Here is an 18,339-nt window from a genome sequence, read left to right as displayed (position 1 = left end):
ACATCAATTATCAGCGCGTCCCTCTGGAAACATCGCGGGGTGCTGCTAATTTTTTTTCCCCCCCAAAAAAATCGTGGGCGAAACTCCGCCGCTTGCGTCTTGAGAACGCGTTCAGTGTCACATCATGAACCGCGCTCACGCAGAGACCAACGGCTTGTTTATTCCTGTGTGTGGTGGTCGGGGTTGGGGTGGGACCTGGGTGAAACTGTTGCGAGTCGGTGTTAACGGAAGATCGGCGTCTCTTACCCCCCCACACCCCCCTGCCTGCCTGCCTGCCCCCATCTCCACTACGCATGGAGCACAGCCGCTGCTGTTGGCGTGCGTCACAGCGCAAGTGCGTCCCTCGGCACGCGCCGTCCGAAGAAACCCCTCCTCTTCGCTGGAGCCACGACTTGTCCGTTCGTGGCTCGAGGTTGAGGGTTGAGAGTGGTGGTGGTGGGGAGGTTTTGTCGGGGGCTGCTGGCGCGTACGAAAGGCGACGATCGGAATCCCGGCGGAAGAAACTCGCGCGCGCGCGAGAGAGAGAGAGGAAGAAGGGAGCCGTGCGAGCTCACAAGAGTTGGGACGCGTCGATACCCCGGCTACTGCGGGAGCTGTGTTTGTGTTAGCGGGAAGCCCACCAACCCCCCCCCCCCCCCCCTCGGCCATGAGTGCCGAATACTCGGCTGCGTCCCGCGCTTAAGCGGATTTGAAGCGAAGGTAAGCGTCTTTATTTGTTTCTGTCTCCTTTGCAAACCGCGTGCGACGGAGCGAAGAAAGGGCGTCGATTTGCGGTCGGGTGGCAGACGGAGAGTGGCGATTGCCCCGAGGTCGTTTCGCTCATCTTTGTTGCGTGCGGTCAGGGAATGACTTTGTTGGAATGCACGCACGCGAGGTTAGCTGGGATATTGCGAGGATTGTGTGCTGGAAAAGTTGCGCAAAAACCTCAAGCAGCTCCCGTGTGTTTCATTTAGCAAATCAGAGCATGGGTACGCCGGTGGTCGACTTTAACGCGTTGTAATGCATTTTAATACCGTGGGATCGTTGAAGGCATCACATTCAAATGTCTGACAAATCCACGGTGGGCATCTATCATGTGCGTATGGTTCATGTAGATATCAGAGCCTGGTCTGCAACTCGAGATGATGAAAACAAGATTTTGGTCAGGAGGTGAAACATTTAGCATTTCGATTTAGCACTGTTTTGTTCTTTTTCATTTGCACCGATCCTTGAAATGTCTCACCGTCAGACGTTATTTACAATCGACAGATGTGCACTGAACAATCCAACGTGACCATTAAAGAGACAGGAATGCAGGGTTTCCGAACGGTTCTCTCAAGGGACGAAAATAATCGCTGAAAATATTCATGATAAAATGACGAGTCCTCGGAAATGTTTAAGAAAAAGTGATAATTTAACCAAAAGCTAAAAGTGATTTATTGCTCAAATGAGCATTAAGACAGTCCTCATCGTCCGCTTACAGCCATAAGCCAGTGGTGTAAACTCGACGTTCCTATGGCTGGGGCGAGTCTATCCAGGGGACAACCAGCGTTAATGTCACCACTAAATGGTAGTCAATTTATCAACCCTGTAAAGCTGATGGGCTGAGTCTACCCTCAACGAGGGTTTGAAAGAGAGCCAATTTACTCTACGAGGCCAAGTGGATTGAAACGAATGGACCTCCTTAAATTACGATTCATTTTAACAGTTCCACTTAAGTTCGTGTTCTTTTTAATAACATATTAAAAAACTTTCACCTATTAATAGCGAACACTTTCAAGGTCACACAGGACATGAATGCGAAGCGTGAAAATTGCTGACATAGGTAATGGAGTACAGTATTTCTTGATGAACATGCACACCTGCTGTGCATACATACAAGCTTCCTAAGTGCAAAAATCAATGTTGACTAATAGTACCAATTTATACGCTCAAAATATAGATCTGAGTTAGTTGCGTACAATTGGCAAAAAGCGGCGACAATCAACGACCTTAACGATAGCCATTCATTCTTGGGTACGAAGCTCATGAGGAATACTCTGTTAAGTTGTCTATTATTTGTTTGGCTCTTCCTTACTTGAAATTGTTTTTGTTCGCTTTCATAGCCCGGTGCTGAAATGCCCAGCACTTCAATCGAGCGATGCATTGAAAAACACCCTTCTCGTGAATATGTCCAGACAAAGATCCCCAGTATAGCCTTAACACATTTTTGAGGCAAGTGCTGTTTGCGAGTAGCAACCTATGAAGGCCGGCACGGCACACAACGGGGTGGGTGGCCAGCACCACGCCCGGCCGTCTTTGTCTCCCTAGTTTGCGATGTTTACACTCCGCACAAGGTACTCATTTGAGGCTATAGCGAGCCAGAGGAGGCTCAGGACCGCTTTAGATAATCGTCACTGGTTGTTGCCGTGAGCAGGGATGGAACTCGGGTCACTGGGTTTGTAGCGGAATACCACAACAGACACACACCGTTTTGTGGTCTGGAATAATGTTGGCATGACAAGGACGTCACATCGTATTTTATTCCAGAGATTGTTTTTGTTTTGGGGGTGGGGAGAGAACACAAATGGATAGAGCACTGGGTTTGCTTAACTTTATGAAACGTGTCACATTAAATTGTGTCGATGTTCAAGTGCTGAACAAAAACAAACATGAAATGAAATCTATCATGACTCCTGCTTCATAGGAGCGTACGTTTTTAAAGTAAGTTAAACCTACGCTTTTGGCAAGTGGTTAGGCAGGTAGGCAGGTGAGCAGGTAGGCAAGCAGGTGGATCCTCAGTTATTATCATCATCATCCCTGATCGCTCCACTGCTGGATGAAGGCCTCCCCAAGCCACTGCCATCTCTCATGATCTCACTGTGTAACATTCAGTCGCGTTCCTGCACGCCAGCTGATCTCATCGCTCCATCTCTGCGGTGGTTGTTATCTCCGGCGCATTCCCTCCGTGGGCTGCTGCTCCATTCTTGGTCTCGGCCATCAACCATCGTCCCCTCAAAATATAAGGGAGCGAGCGCCTCTCCACCGCGTCCGTTCACGCACTTTTCAGTCGATTTTAATGTATTTTTCAACGGTCATGTTTCTGATCCACATGACACAACAAGTAATACTGTATATATATTTAAACTGATGGCAAAATGTTCTTGATGAGGCATCCTGGGCTAATTGAGTTTCATGATTAAATTCAGTTTTAAATGAGAAACCTCCAAGCTGCTAGAGTCCACCTCTATCACCGCGCCGTTTTCCTCTCTGTCTGCATTCGATACCTCTCCTCGGTAAAGATAATCCCACGCGTTTCCCCAACGTGACACTCCAACAGATATCGATGTGCATTATTGTTTTTAATTTTGTTCGTAATTATTATGACCCTGACTTAGTGAAGCCTCCATTGCTCGTTTTTTATATTTTCTCCTGTTGTTAATGCCCATTAAAATGTGGTCAAGACAAATGCCATCTGGGAATGTGCTCGGTCAGTGTTTTGCTATATATTTCAACCGTTTATATTTATGCATTATTTCTCCCAATTAAAATTTCGAAGAGCAGAGTAACCACACGATAACAATTGCAAATAACTTTGACAGGCTTAGCCGTCCACAAGACAGGTCAACGGTACATTTTACTGTGCAGGTGGCTCCTGCATCAACATTTCCAGTTGAACAATATTATCCATGAGTGTTTGGGTTAGGTCGCATAAATAAGAACATGTCGTTAAAACCGCCACCACCCGACACGGCCAATGAGCAAAGGTTTGGCACGTAAGCAAAACATGCCAATCCGTTACTAGTTCAGCACACTGGTGTGTTGGAGAGTGAACCCTACAACATTTACCATTTGAGTACGACGTTTTTGTTGGTGACTACAACCAACTTTTCCAGAATTGTCAAAAAGTCTTCCTGTTTCCAGTCTTAAATAGAGTAAGGTGATGTCATCGCTTTGTGCCTACGTCATAAGCATGTTTTCTTTACGTGACAAACCTTATTAATTGGCTGTGTCGGATGGTGGTGGGTAAACAATATATTTATATGTACGCGATCTAACCCAAAAAAAACATTGTCGTGACTTAAAGCTTTCGTGACTGCAGGAATTCATAGTCTTTGGGTCTGAAGTCACGTAGATGGGTTCAAAGAAAATAACAAAAACTACGACGTTTCAATCGCAACACAAGCGGTCATCAACAGGAAAAGGGGGTTATCTTCTAAAGGCAAACTGTTTATAAAGGTTTAAAATGGGCATAGCCCAAATGTCAGCAGCATGGGCGGGGCAGTTAATGTTAATGTGAGTGGTGGGCAGGTAAAAAATTAGCATGTCAATGTAAGATTGGTGAGTGGCCTCCACGGCGAGCGCGCTGAGGTGGCTATGTTAATGTGAGAGATGAGCATGCTAATGTGAGAGATTAGCATGCTAATGTGAGAGATTAGCATGTTAATGTGAGAGATTAGCATGCTAATTTAAGATCGCAGAGCCGCCGCCACATCGAGGTCGGCACGCGGAGGTGGCTGTGTTGGTGTGAGACATTTAACCGGTTGATGTAAAATCGGAGAGCCGAAAATAACAACTGACATCGGAAGGTGGCAGGATGGGAACATCGCAGCCAGTTATGACTTAAACTCGTTGATAACGTCCTTCCAAAAATTGCCAAGCTTGTACCCGTCTTCTCGGTTGAAATTGTGTCTGTGTATGTATATATTGATGGCTTCATGAACGAATCTTTGCTGATAGCCAGTGGGTTTGCAAAGTACCTTAGTCTCGGAAAAATCAATTTCGTGAGTCCACAGCGTTAAAACAATGATCAGCCACGACCGAGGTATTGGTCATACAATGTTTCAGATCTGTCTTATGTTCACAAACAAGGTCCGAGACATGTCACTTAGTTTCCCCAATGTAACTACTGCCACAGACACAGCTTAGTTTGTAGACACCGGGGTATTGCATGTCAGGGATCACATCCTTCACAAATGGGATCAGATCACGAATTGTATGTACTGTGTTAAATCGAACCTGGATGTTGTATTTGCTCATGATTTGGGAAATCTTTTTGGTGACCCCTGCTATGTGTGGCAAGGTGATGGCTTTCATTGGGTCCTCAGATGGTTCTTTCCCAACGGTTCGGGTGATAGCTTTACGTATTGTGCATTCTGAATATCCATTCATCTTGAGAGCTTGGTGTACGTGTTCCAGTTCACTGGCTAGGTGATGATGGTCGGAAATACAACGAGCTCTATGGTGTCGAGTGTTGATAGACATGACGACAAACCGTACATCAACATTAGCAGCACCAATTATAGATTTGAAGCTTTTGTGACTGCAAGGACTCATATTTTTAGGTTTGTTTCCGGTAAAGTCACTTAGGTAAAAAATTAAAATTAATAAAAGTAAAATAAAATAAAAATCACGACGTTTCCTTGTGTTGCCTCCGAAACGTCGTGATTTTTATTTTATTTTACTTTTATTAATTTTAATTTTTTACCTACGTGACTTTACCAGAAAAAAACCTAAGAATATTAGCAGCACCGCCCAGCAAAACAACAACCAGCTGCCCGGCAAATAACAATAAAAACGCTCGCGCACGCGGCATCGTTGCAGGAGGGATGGCCAACGGCACGGCGAATGCATCCGAGTCGACGCTGAGCCGCGACGAAGAGCTCGCCAAGGTGGAGATCGCGATCCTCGCCATCATCCTCTGCGTGGCCGTGGTCGGCAACGCCTGCGTGCTCCTGGCGCTGCTCAGCACCAAGAAGAAGACGTCGCGGATGCACCTCTTTATCATGCACCTGAGCATCGCCGACCTGGTAGTGGCCTTCTTCCAGGTGCTGCCAGCCACGCGCTTTCCGGCGTGTTCCCGACTACCCGTCCCTCGGTGTCATCGCAAGCGTGTGCCCACCCCTTCCCCCCCCGCCCCCCCCCCCTCTCTCTCTCTCATCACGTGTCGCTTGCTTTTGAACAACAACGGCGGGCACCGCATCGCGCAGCGCTTTTCGGGTGCGCTTCTGCGGCCGTCTGGAACGCTCTTGCTTGCTAATATTAGGAAGCCGTTGGGGCTGTGCAGTTTTACATTATCCAAGTTGAAAACTCACTTCTTGAGAACTGATTTTGGTGTTTAATTTATCGTCCTTCCGCCACACCTCCAATTATCACGGTTGGCTACATACACATGCATTATCTACCCATGGCCACGACAGTGAATAATAAATTATATCAAGGAGTACAGACTATCATGCAAACTCCGGTTATCCTTGCAGCGGGAGATTTCGGCTCACCATCAAACAAAGATGGCCACTGCATCACACGGTGCTTTCAGATGCGCTACTGCGGCCGTCTGGAACGCTCTTCCTTCCATAAATCAGGAAGCCATTGGAGCTGTGCTGTTTTGAATCATCTGGATTGAAAACTCGTTTCTTGAGAAATGCCTTTTCGTGTGTTTAGTTTGTAGTCCTTCCCCCGGACCTCCGATTAGCACGTACGGTGCAAAAGAAGTTCAACATACGTACATACAATGTTCAGTTTTTATTTCATATTAATTGCCGATGTCCATGTTCCTGACCCACATGAGGTCATACGGCGGACGCTGCCTCAGTGGTGTAACGGTGAGCACACTGGACGTGCAATCCCCAAGGTCATGGGTTCGATTTGATCTCCTGGTTCGGCAGTTGAGGCAGCGGGGGCAAGTTTCTTGAATGCCCCCCACCATCTCCACCTCTAAACTATTAAAACAATTACAAATTTTGGTTTTTAATATTTTACCAGGTAAGGCCCACTGAGCTTCATAGCTCTATTTCAGAAGCGACCTGGCAACCACAAATGATAACTCGACGTAGTGGTTTACCACCATATGGACATTTCTAGCTGCCAAATACTCTAAACGCGTGATATTAATTCTAAATGTGGAGGGAAAAACGGCCTATTCAAGAGAAAATCCACGCGACCACGGGGAGAGAGACACGCAAACTCCAAATATACAGCAGGCGTCAGGGTCGGGATCGAACCCACGACCTCCTGTATACCAGGCGAGGTAGTCAACATCTTGCCACCATGGCACCTCTGTGCAGCCAGCAGTATAAAGGGGTACACGACAGATCGTAGATCGTGTGTGGTGGGGTAAAGTGTGGGTACTCCTACCCAGGGGTCAGTGCGACGGGACTGCTGGTGTGGGCCTTGCACTGCCTCATGTCCCTTTGTCCCCTGCAACTTCTAAAACTAAACTATTTTTTATTTTATTTTACCAAGTAAGGCCCACTGAGCTATACAGTGACCTGGCCACAAATGATAGCGCAACTGAGTGCTTTATCATAGTGTGCAAAATACTATGAACGCACTTTGATTCTCGGGAAAAACCGGAACATACAAACTCCAAATCTGCAGCCTTCACGGTTCGGGATCGAACCCACTACCTCCTGTATATCAGGCGAGGTAGTAAATATTTCGCCACCGTTGGCACCCCTCGCTCTTCCCCATCATGTATTACTCGGTAGAGGGCTCTATTGAGTTATCTCTCTCGTGAAAGCCAGTCTGCCAGTTGCAGTCCTGCACCTTTGTCTTTTAAGAATTAAACGAATTGTTTTTATGTTCTTCTTTAGGCATAGCGGTGTGCTGTTTTCATTCAGTATTAAGTCCAATTTACCAAAAGCGCTTCCAATTCACTCTCATCCACATCTTTACTCTTATCGCTGTCTTCCTGGCTCACCTTCAACAACCGTCCTGGGCACAAACACAACCCAGGCGAGTTCTCCCAAAATCAAGCGTCTTCAATAGTTGAGCGGCCTCATTGCACGTGACAATTATATACCCCTTGCGCCCAGTCGTCTTGGCCGTGACCTTTAGGCCATTCCTCTTCATTACCATCACAATTGCTAACTTCTCGAACGTTTCTGCAGGTGCTGCCCCAGCTCATCTGGGAGGTGACCTTCCGCTTCAACGGCTCGGACATTCTGTGCCGCACCGTCAAGTACCTGCAGATCCTCGGCATGTTCGCCTCCACCTACATGCTCATCATGATGGCCATGGACCGCTACATCGCCATCTGCCACCCGCTGCGGACGATCCAGCAGTCGTCGACGCAGTCCTACCTGATGATCCTCGTCAGCTGGCTCGTGAGCTTCCTCTTCAGCGTCCCGCAGGCGTACATCTTCTCACTGCGCGAGGTGCAGCAGGGCACGGGCGTCTACGACTGCTGGGCTGCTTTTGTCGAGCCGTGGGGGCTCAAGGCGTACGTCACGTGGACCGCCGTCGCAGTGTTCGTCGCGCCCGTCGTCGTGCTGATCTGGTGCTACGGCATGATCACCGCCGAGATCTGGAGGAACATGCGGGCCAAGACGGAGAGGCGCGGCGGGCGGGAGGGCCGCCCGCCGCCGAAGGGGACGCTGGCACGGTCGTCCGCGGCGGTGGCGCCGCCGGCGGCCGCGACGGCATCGCGGGTCAGCTCGGTGAGGAACATCTCCAAGGCGAAGATCCGCACCACCAAGATGACCTTCGTCATCATCGTGGTGTACGTCTTCTGCTGGACGCCGTTTTTCCTCGTCCAGATGTGGTCCGTGTGGGACGGGTCTGCTCCCTTTGAAGGTACGCTGGCACCGGGCGCGTTGCCAATGGAATGTACCGTGAACAAGATAAAGGTGCCCGCTTCCGTGTAGCCTGCATGGGATATTGGGCAAGAGCTGAACTAAACTGACGTTCTGACCTGCCCCTAATGGACATCTATAAAAAGAGCTTTACAGCACATCGGATTCCTCCGGTATAAATATTCAGATTCTGACCTCTAAAATTTCGCTTCAATTTTGACTATTTGTCACACAGCATCAACCGTATATTTAGATGACGAATATTATAAAAAAAAAAACTACGATAAACTATTTTTATTTTACCAGGTAAGGCCCACTGTGCTAGAAATTTCGTTTGTTGTTGTAACGTTCTGACCTGGCCCTCCTGGACACCTGTGAAAAATATCTTAATAGCTCATCGAGTATAAATAAATATACTGATTCTGATCTAACTCTTTTTCAGAAGCCACCTGGCCACATATGATAGCTCAACAAAGTCGCTTATCACGTGGAAATATATAGCAGCCAAATACTCTGAACGCATGTCCACGTGACCACGGTGAGAGAGACATGCTTACTCCAAATTTACAGGCGTCAGGGTCGGTATCAACTCCACAACCTGTAGACCAGGCAAGGTAATTAACATTTCGCCACCGTGGCGCCCTACAGCTGTCAACGAGCAGCAGATGGCAATGCAATCTATTGTTATAGTGTACCCCTGTGCTCTTGCATCTTTGCGCCTTGCGCTCACCAACCTGCACTGACCAGCGTGGTGAAGTATGGTGAAGTAACCTTCACGACGTGCACAGCGGGGGGCAGGCACTTATCCAGCAGTGGACTGACATAAGAGGGCTGTGCATGTGCATAGGGGGCCAACACTGCACACAGGAGAGAGTTTTTTGGACTCTCTTTCCCCCAGTACTGGTCACGCTAAACAGTTGCACGTTTAAGGTTAAGTCGACTTTGGGAAGGCGAGGTTTTGGTTAAGTTAGATTTCGCCAAGGATGACTTTTGCCAGAAATTGAATCCAAGTCTCTGGATATTGTGGTGCAATGAAAATGACAATATGATACAATTTGTGCTCATATCGTGTACACATGCAACAGTATCTCAAGATGCTCACACGAACCACCGAGACCCCACATTAGCCACCTTTACCCCAGGTGAACTCTGCAAACAATATTGCCATTATACGAACACCTTACTACACACGTACACACGCACACGTGCTCTGCATGCGATGACGTGGAGAGTGAAAGAACTTCGTTAAATTATTTTAAAATTGAATTGGGTACATTATGGTCTTCTCAAAAATGAATGCTGGATGTGTATATATAAAATATATATATACCAATAAAAGTGAGATCTGTAATTTTAAAATAATGATATTCACGTCTGTAAGTGGATTCTCTTCTCATATGAAAGCTCTGGCATATTACAACGAACACGATCATGATGATATATATGCAATGCTCTATTCCTCGCAATGAACACTACATCAATTTACACTAAATTGGCGTATTTAGTGTTTATGCAAAAGCTGCCTTAGATCAATTGTAAGGGCACCACTCGTCAGTCTTTGGCAGATGCCTCGCAGGCTGCAGATAATTACTGCTTTCGCCAGTGAACAAGCTGCGCAAAGGAGAGATAATGGGAGTGTCCCGTAATGTTAAAGTGCATTTATTTCAAGGCACTAAACCTGTGTTGGACGTGAACGGGACGCCTGTCTGAAGATGCGCGCTCTGTAATGTGTCGCATGGCAGTCGCGAGAGTCCTTTAAAACTGCGGGGCTAAAGTTGAGCAGGAAAGCATTGCGTTCTGTGCCGCCAGTGATACAAATTACAGATGAGACCCGATGTCATCACGCGGTTGTGTTGATTCAGTGTCGTGTTGACTGAGCCACGGGTGACTCTGGGGGTAGGGCGAGCGGCTCACAATGGGCATGTTGTGAGTTCAAGTCCTGGTCGGTGAGCGGGGGGGGGGGGTTGACTCGGTCAATCATCCCTCCAAGTACACTAAATATGGGCACCATCTTCTTGGTTCTTTCGGTAAAGTCACGTAGAAGGGAAATAATAAAGTAATAAAAATAAAACAAAATAAAATAATTCTCACGACGTTTCGGCCACAACGCAAGCAGCCGTCCTCAGGTGAAGAACAGGTCTGTCCGACAGAAGAACAGGTCTGTCCGACAGACCTGTTCTTCACCTGAGGACGGCTGCTTGCGTTGTGGCCGAAACGTCGTGATAATTATTTTAATTTGTTTTATTTTTATTATTTTATTATTTCCCTTCTACGTGACTTTACCAAAAGAACCAAGAAGATGAATCCCTGCAGTCACGAAAGCTTTAAATCGAAAAATGGGCACCACTTTGTATGTTGACCTTCTTTTGTACCGTACGCAGCCAACCGTGCTAATTGGAGGTGCGGGGAAGTCAACAATCGTTGTCCTATAGATAGACCCCCCCCTCCCAATAACAATGTAGAATGTCCATCATAGCCTCAGGGTTTTAAACATGACATAATTCTCAATGCTTAACACGTACTTTATTTGTTTCAGGAGGTGCCATTTAGTGTAGTGGTGGGGTTCTGCAGGGGTATAAGCGGACAGGCCCCTATTTGAGTACAGTAATTAATTAAGTTTTCGTGACTGCAGGGATCCACGCTCTTTGGTTCTTTCGGTAAAGTCACGTAGGTATAAAATAAAATAAATATTAAAAATATGTATTTAATAAATATTTATTACGTAGGTATAAAATAAATAAAAATACTTATTTAATTTTTATTTTAAAATCTTTTTTTTTATTTTATACCTACGTGACTTCACCGAAAGAACCAAAGAGTAAAGTAATTAATTTGCCTGTAAAATCCACGAAGTACGATCATGCTGTTAAGCGGTGGCATGTGGAGAGTTCAGCTCAGGCAAGAGTGTTGACCGGTGCATGTTTTATCAATTACCAGAACCACATGTTCTTAACAGAGACCAGGTGAACGTTCACGACCAGAATATGTGTTTCCATAAGCCCCACTTGGGGAGGGGGGAATCTATGCAGCAGACATTGCACACATGACCTGAACTCAATATTTGCCGTGATCGCGGTGTCAGATGCATGGCTGTGTTTCACTGCTCCAGAATCCAAAGATACAGTTTCGGGTCACGTTTTAGCTTTGTCCAATCACCAGGTGTATTTAATAGAGACAGCACGATACGCATGTGTGATCGTGAGCAATTCGCGCGGTGCAAAACATGTGCACTCTATTGCAGAAATTGCCACGTGGAATTCGGAAGTGGTGCCGCAGAGAATCACGCTTTCCTGGGGTGATAATGGTGGGATTTTTATGCCGCGCAGGGGAATTTTGCACAAAATAATAATTTCGTGACTACCTGCGTGCACCGGCGTTGCACGACACGTACAAACACAGCAGAGGAGAGCACATTTGCAAAAGTAAGAGGACAAACACGCAAAAAAATACATGAAAAATAAACAACCTTGTAATGACCCCAGTGCTGCAGCAATAAAAAAAAAACTGTCCGAGGGAAGGCAAGCATTTGCAAACGAAAACACAAGGACACACACACACACAGCGGAGACTCATGAGCCAATGATAAATAAATAATGTGGCACATGCCGGACTGCAGACACTTCCTACCATTTTGTTAATGATCCCAAAGGCTGGATTATTTCATTTTTTACGCGTGCTCTCTATGTATATACATATATGCAAAGGCGCACCCCTGCAATTTCCTGCTGACAGAACCACTGTTGGAAGATCCTCAATTGGAGAGCACTCCAGAGAGTCCCTCTAAGGAGGCATTTTGGCCTACTCTTCCACGCAGATCAAGGCGTCTAGGAAGCCACCGGAGTTCCCACGTCACTCTACCTAACACAATGCCAGAGCATGTCCCCGGGGCAGGAGCTCCGTTTCACTGCCTCCCCTGATATACATTGTCGGCAAAATCACCAAATCTGGTCTTCAGGCCTTCAAATGCCGAGCACACACACACACGGGACATCTCCTACCCTCACCGCTAGCCTCGTAGGGACTGAGTCTTTGAGCTGCAGCGAACCAATGATTATGTCCGCAATGGCGACCTGCCAACCGGCTAACTGGGGCGTGTCCATTCATAACTTCTGGGTGGATTTAAGAAAGCCGCCCACATGGTTAAACTGCCACACCGGGATATCGAATCGGACCGGCGGCTCTCTGCATTGCAAGTGCCGTGTGCTAACCATGACACCGCAGCGGCTTCCCTGCACCAACCGTACACGTCTTGAATATCTTTTTTTTGTATCTGATTATTTATTAAAGTGCAATCGTTGTATTTAGAATCACGCGGCACGGTTATGAAATGGGCACACGGATGCAGTCGGGTAGCTCATAGCGCCGCGTGGGTTCCACTGAGATCCTGGGAGCAGATCTGGGTGGCCACTAGTGATGAATCTGGGCGAATTGTATGGAGTTGATAGCTTCACTGTGGTCATCAAAAGCTGCACAAGAAGAAGGGGGGGAAAAAAACATCAAATAACAATATGCACTTAATTTGGTTAAATAGCTGCTCTGAGAATAAAAATAAATTATCAATGCTCTTGGTAATGCGATAAAAAAGTTTTTTTGTTGGCACGAGTTTCAAATTGATACCTCGTCCCGTAATGATGCTTGGACTCACGATGATAAAATTGACAAAAATACAAAATCCCAAATGAAAGTAGCGCTCGGGAGACCACAGGACCATGATGCATTGTGGATAGAATCCGGGAGGATGTCGCCAACGTTGTAGAATAAATAACCCGTAACTATTATGAATGCATCCACAATCCATCGATTTTAGACTAAGTTAAAGACATTATTTTCAGATTGCATATGAATAACTCCAAAGAAGTGGAAAAAAAATGTAACCGTTGAAAAGAGAGAATTCTCAAACGCAGTTTTGCCTTTCACGTTTGGGTATTTCCGATATATTATTTGAACATAGCATTTGGTCCGCAAGCACTTCTGTACGGAGTGATCGTCGCATAATGATCTAAAATCCTCATTCTCTCTGTTGCCTCCAGATACTGTCCATGCGAGGCACTGTGTGAATAATAAATAGTGAAGTTGACGACTAAAAAACTCCAGCATACACAAAACCCTTCACTATACACAGAACACTTCACTATACACAGACCACTTCAGTGTACACAGAACCCTTCAGCATACAATGGATACATACTATACCTCTGACAGCTTAACAAAACTGGATTAAATACAAACTCCAACTTATGTAAGAGTTAATTCGTCTCGTCACTCATGATCAGGATGAGACACACTTGTTACACAAGACTAATCCCGCTCAATCTCAGGTGGCAGCTCAAAGTTTTAAACTCAGAATCTCTGAGGATTTAAACCGTGTAGCTTCATTGAATGACTCATGTCAATCATGATGTTATATAAGGGACGAGCTTTACTACCCGGCTTCGCCCGGGACTTGGATTCACCACGCCCGGCCGCCTTTGTCTTCCCAGTGGCAATGTTCACACACCACAGCAGTTACTTGTTTGAGGCTTAGTCCACCTAGGGGAGGCCCAGGACCGGTTAAAATAATGGTCACAGGTGGTGGCCGTGAGCGGGAATCGAACTCGGGTCGCCGGGTTCGTAGCGCAACGCGCTAACCACTACACTACAATGCGTTACGCTTCCACGTGTGCGGGTCACGTGACAGATTTGACGTCACAGCTCACTTGCTGTGCAAAAAATAAATGCATTATCGAGGTCCCCCCCCAAAAAAAACAACAACAAAAGTGTATTTTTATAATTTTTGCATGGGGTACAGTCTGAAAGTACCCACATGGCATATTTCCAGTTTGTTGCATGTCGGGAAGTACGCTAAACATTTTGAACAGACATTCACAACTTTGCCTTTTATATATATGGAGATAGAAAGGCGAAATTTGGTACGAAATGTTTGTTATAAATACGACTATGTTATTTTTGTTATCAAGGCAATTGCTATAACTTACACAATACGACATATTTTAAACATTTTATGTTGCGACCTGTAAAAAAAAATCTGCAACTTGACTTTTGTTGCACAGCCTCAACTGTATATTTCGAAGAGAAATACTATAAAAAAAATATTATTAAAACTTTTGGTGTCATCTGGCCCAACACCACGTGAGACTAGGCTCTAAGAAAAGCTGTCTCGGGTGTGGACCAATCAATTTCAAGGACAGTGGATACATTATCAGAGTTGTCTTTTTGATTGCATTTTGACCGCAAGTGTTGTGGTTAATGCAAACATGATTCCTCGTATAAAGGTGTCAGTTTTGTTGCCAGGTAAAAGGGTAAAAACCTATTACTACTTCTATGAAGTATTTTTTTTTACCAGGTTAGGCCCACTGAGCTACATAGCTCTTTTTCAGAAGCGACCTGGTCACCACAAATTATAGCTCAACGAAGCGGCTTATCAAGTGGAAATTTATTGCAGCAAAATAGTATACATGCGTGTTTCTAAATGTGGAGGGGGGAAATATTCCGTCGCACGCTCTGTTTTAGGCTCACCCATAGCAGAGTTGCCACTCCGAGGCACAAAGAACGGGGACTCATCATGGAAATAATAATAAGAATATATTACAATGCCAGAAGGTGTAAGACTAAATGTAAATGTCTCAAGTGGTGTATGATTAAAACACAACTGTCAAAATCCTGAACTCTTCATGTTCTGGGAAGACTTACAGATGTCGCATGATAGCAGCTGCCTCAAAGGGAGACTGATCCTGGTAAAGCCATGCCAGTTGGAACCCTAATCCTTGGTGGCAGTACTTTGGAACACCTACATTTACACAGTCGGCTACCTCACCAACCTCTCTCCTTGTTGATCCTTTGTCTCTTCCTTTCACAAACCAGGGTCGGCGTTCACCATCGTCATGCTGTTGGCGAGCCTCAACAGCTGCACCAACCCGTGGATCTACATGTTCTTCAGCGGGCATCTCATCAACGACTTTGCGCACTGCATCCCGTGCTGCGCAAGCTCGCTGCGTCGCCTGCGAACGACCGGCGCTGGCCACAACGCTACCAGCCAGCGCAGCTCCACTCCGCAGAGGCACCGTAGCATCACCCTGAGCTCCTGCAGCCAGAAGTAGGATGCGGGGGGGGGGGGGGATGAATGAAACTTAAGAGATGACCAGCCAGCAGCGGAGGCTTGTCTGGCTCTTACAGTTGCTCGTTTGAGCCACCATGGCCTTGGATTCTCTGGCGCTCGAACGAGATCGCAATCGGAGGAAGGCGGCAGTGGTCACAGCTGGACTCGTCATCGATTACCACGGAGATATCCACTGTGTTTGTACGTACGCAGGCAACGTACGTAGCCAAGCGTGCTAATTGGAGGTTCGCATGGTTAGTAGCCAACCGTGCTCATAGCCCCAGTGAAGCGCTCCTGCAGGGAAACTGCATGTCAATGGTGTGGTCACGGGTGATTGCACGAGGTTATTCGCTCAGAGGCTCCACTAGACCTGTTGAGACACATTTGGAACAATTTCAGTGAGGTCGAATGTCCTACTCGAGATCGTTGGACGTGGAACAGAGAAGTGAGGTTATATCACACGACCATGCCCAGACAACGAATGTTGCAATCTACTCTCTTATATTGAGTCCGGACTTTCCACAAACACCAAACATCCCTTTTTGTTCCAGTGGGATGATGCAAATATTTCTGGCTGCAGAAATCTTCCACTGTGTTCTCGTAATGTTCTAAACCCAGAAGCATTGCCACATTTCCAGATTTCATTGGTATGTTGTGTGCTTTTTCCTTGTCGGACTTATTTAAATACATTTTCGGGCTAAAAATAAAAAAGACAGATTGTGTTGTTTGTTGGTGGCGTTATCGTCTGAATGAACTGGTATTTAAATGCTCTGCTTTTTTTTTATTCAACGTTAATGATTGTTCCGTTTGCTGAATATCTTTCACCAACACCAAAAGCAGGTTTCCTGTTTGTGTTGGTTTACAGCATGAGTCTCACATTGCCAAACTTTGTGAAGTTCGGAGGGAATTCGGCTGTCTAAGGCTTCGTACCCCAATTTGGGCAGGTGGGGTGACATCGAATGGGGAAGCAGACCCATGAATCACCTTTGTTCTTTATTTAATTTTTTGTGCTCTGTTTTTCTCTGTTTTTATTGTTGGAGTTGCCACCACCAAGCAATGGACTAAAAAAGGAGGCCAGACTCCATTTCAAATGGTACTCTAGTCGTTGTGCACTTAATATCTAATCGTCAATGACATCGCCCACACTAGGCTATAACGAAACCCTCTGGGTACTTTGGTCTGGAGGGCAACTGAGTGTATTTGTTGAGATGGCATCAAAGGCAGCAACCACCGTGCCAATTCTGTTCGTGTCCCCTTGGCTACTAAATGTCTGGCTGAGATTTCGAGTTTCACAACTTGCAGTGGTTTAACACACATGCTGTGCCGTTACAGAGTCAGCCCTGCCAATTTCCCTCGTACTCACAAATCATTTTAAAGGCAACGGCAGCTCGTGTGTTGGACCCGAATACAGATCTGGGTTTGCCCCCGCTGCCACTAAGCTCGTGAAATGCATGGTCACCAAAAGCTATTCGCAGTCTGTAAAACAAACAATCCAATTGCAATGTTAATAGTTTACGTAATTTAAACAGTGTTAGAAATGTATTCAGCCACAAGCCATTGCTTAAGTCTAGTTGTTTCAAGGGAAGTGAGTAGCAAAAGTGAGATTTTTTTACGTATGATGCGAAAAATATGATAACGATGTTTGTTTGACGTTGATTCATGTATTGTAATGCAAGAGGTATGCATAGGTGGTAGTGGTCCAATATGATATGACGATACACACAATATATCAAAACCCTTTCTCAATCCACTGCTGGATGGAGACCTCCGATGCCGTGTCAATCATTGGGGTTTGTTTGACTGCACTTCACTGTGCTGGTCAGTGTGGGGAATGGTGGCACGTGGGTGCGATGGGCATCTTCTGGTATCGCTCACCACGATTGTTAATCCTTGGTTGGAATTTCAACTCGAAATATTGGGTTTGTAAGGCAGCACGATAACCAATGCGCTTCTGTTCTACCACCCCTAGGCATAGGAATGTGTAAGTTCCACCACTGATTCAGAATGAATATTGGTCTTGACAACCAGTGAAACAGAATATTTTTTACATGTGTGTGTAAATATATACATTGTGTGGTGAGTGTGTAGGTATTAATGTGATAGTAGTAATACACACATGAATGTGGGCAAGATTGATGTGTCACGTACGCTAATTTATGATCAGCTTATGCACTAAACGGACATTTATTGTGTTGACTGTAGTTGCATGAGTGTACTTTCTGAGAAATAAGAAAATATTTAACACTATGGTATATTATTGTGTCTATTTCCCATTGAATGTTTACAACTACAACAATAAAACATCAGTGTCACATCTATTCTGAGAAGGCGTACCAGAATCTATATTTATATCGAGACTGGATGTCCAGTCATCACAGATGTCCAGTCGCAACAGTCTCCACCGATATTAAAGTAAAAACATTCGAACAATAGAATACGATGTGTGTCGCAATGGCTTATGGTGAGCAGCCTTTGGGGCCGTCCATGAATGACGTCACGCACCTGGGGGGGGGGTCAGACATTTGTGACGATGTGTGACGAGGGGGGGGGTAGAAATGTGACGTCACATCAAAATGCGCAACTTTAAATAAATATAGACAACACGTTCTACTTAATTAAATAGACTTTTTAACAAATGTTTTCTCCTACAACATCAAAGTGCAGCGCCACATTAAATACGCACTACAATGACAATAGTTTAAAGCGATT

General features: G+C 45.8%; 1 protein-coding gene across 1 annotated transcript; it reads left to right on the top strand.

The window, feature by feature from the left end:
* Window positions 1–355: 355 nt before the first annotated feature.
* On the top strand, window positions 356–17,961 carry LOC133356509 (oxytocin receptor-like). Its single transcript, XM_061574052.1, has 4 exons — window positions 356–699; window positions 5,563–5,786; window positions 7,851–8,535; window positions 15,396–17,961. Exons 2-4 carry the CDS (start codon window positions 5,568–5,570, stop codon window positions 15,629–15,631), a joined length of 1,140 nt encoding a protein of 379 aa, XP_061430036.1. The 5' UTR covers window positions 356–699; window positions 5,563–5,567; the 3' UTR covers window positions 15,632–17,961.
* Window positions 17,962–18,339: the final 378 nt, after the last annotated feature.

This window comes from Lethenteron reissneri, chromosome 54 (assembly GCF_015708825.2).
Source record: "Lethenteron reissneri isolate LAM-NWPU_2019-01 chromosome 54, ASM1570882v1, whole genome shotgun sequence".
In the NCBI taxonomy this organism is placed as follows: Eukaryota; Metazoa; Chordata; class Hyperoartia; order Petromyzontiformes; family Petromyzontidae; genus Lethenteron; species Lethenteron reissneri.
The sequence above is the reverse complement of the archived record's forward strand: the minus strand, read 5'-3'. Positions and strand labels throughout refer to the sequence as shown.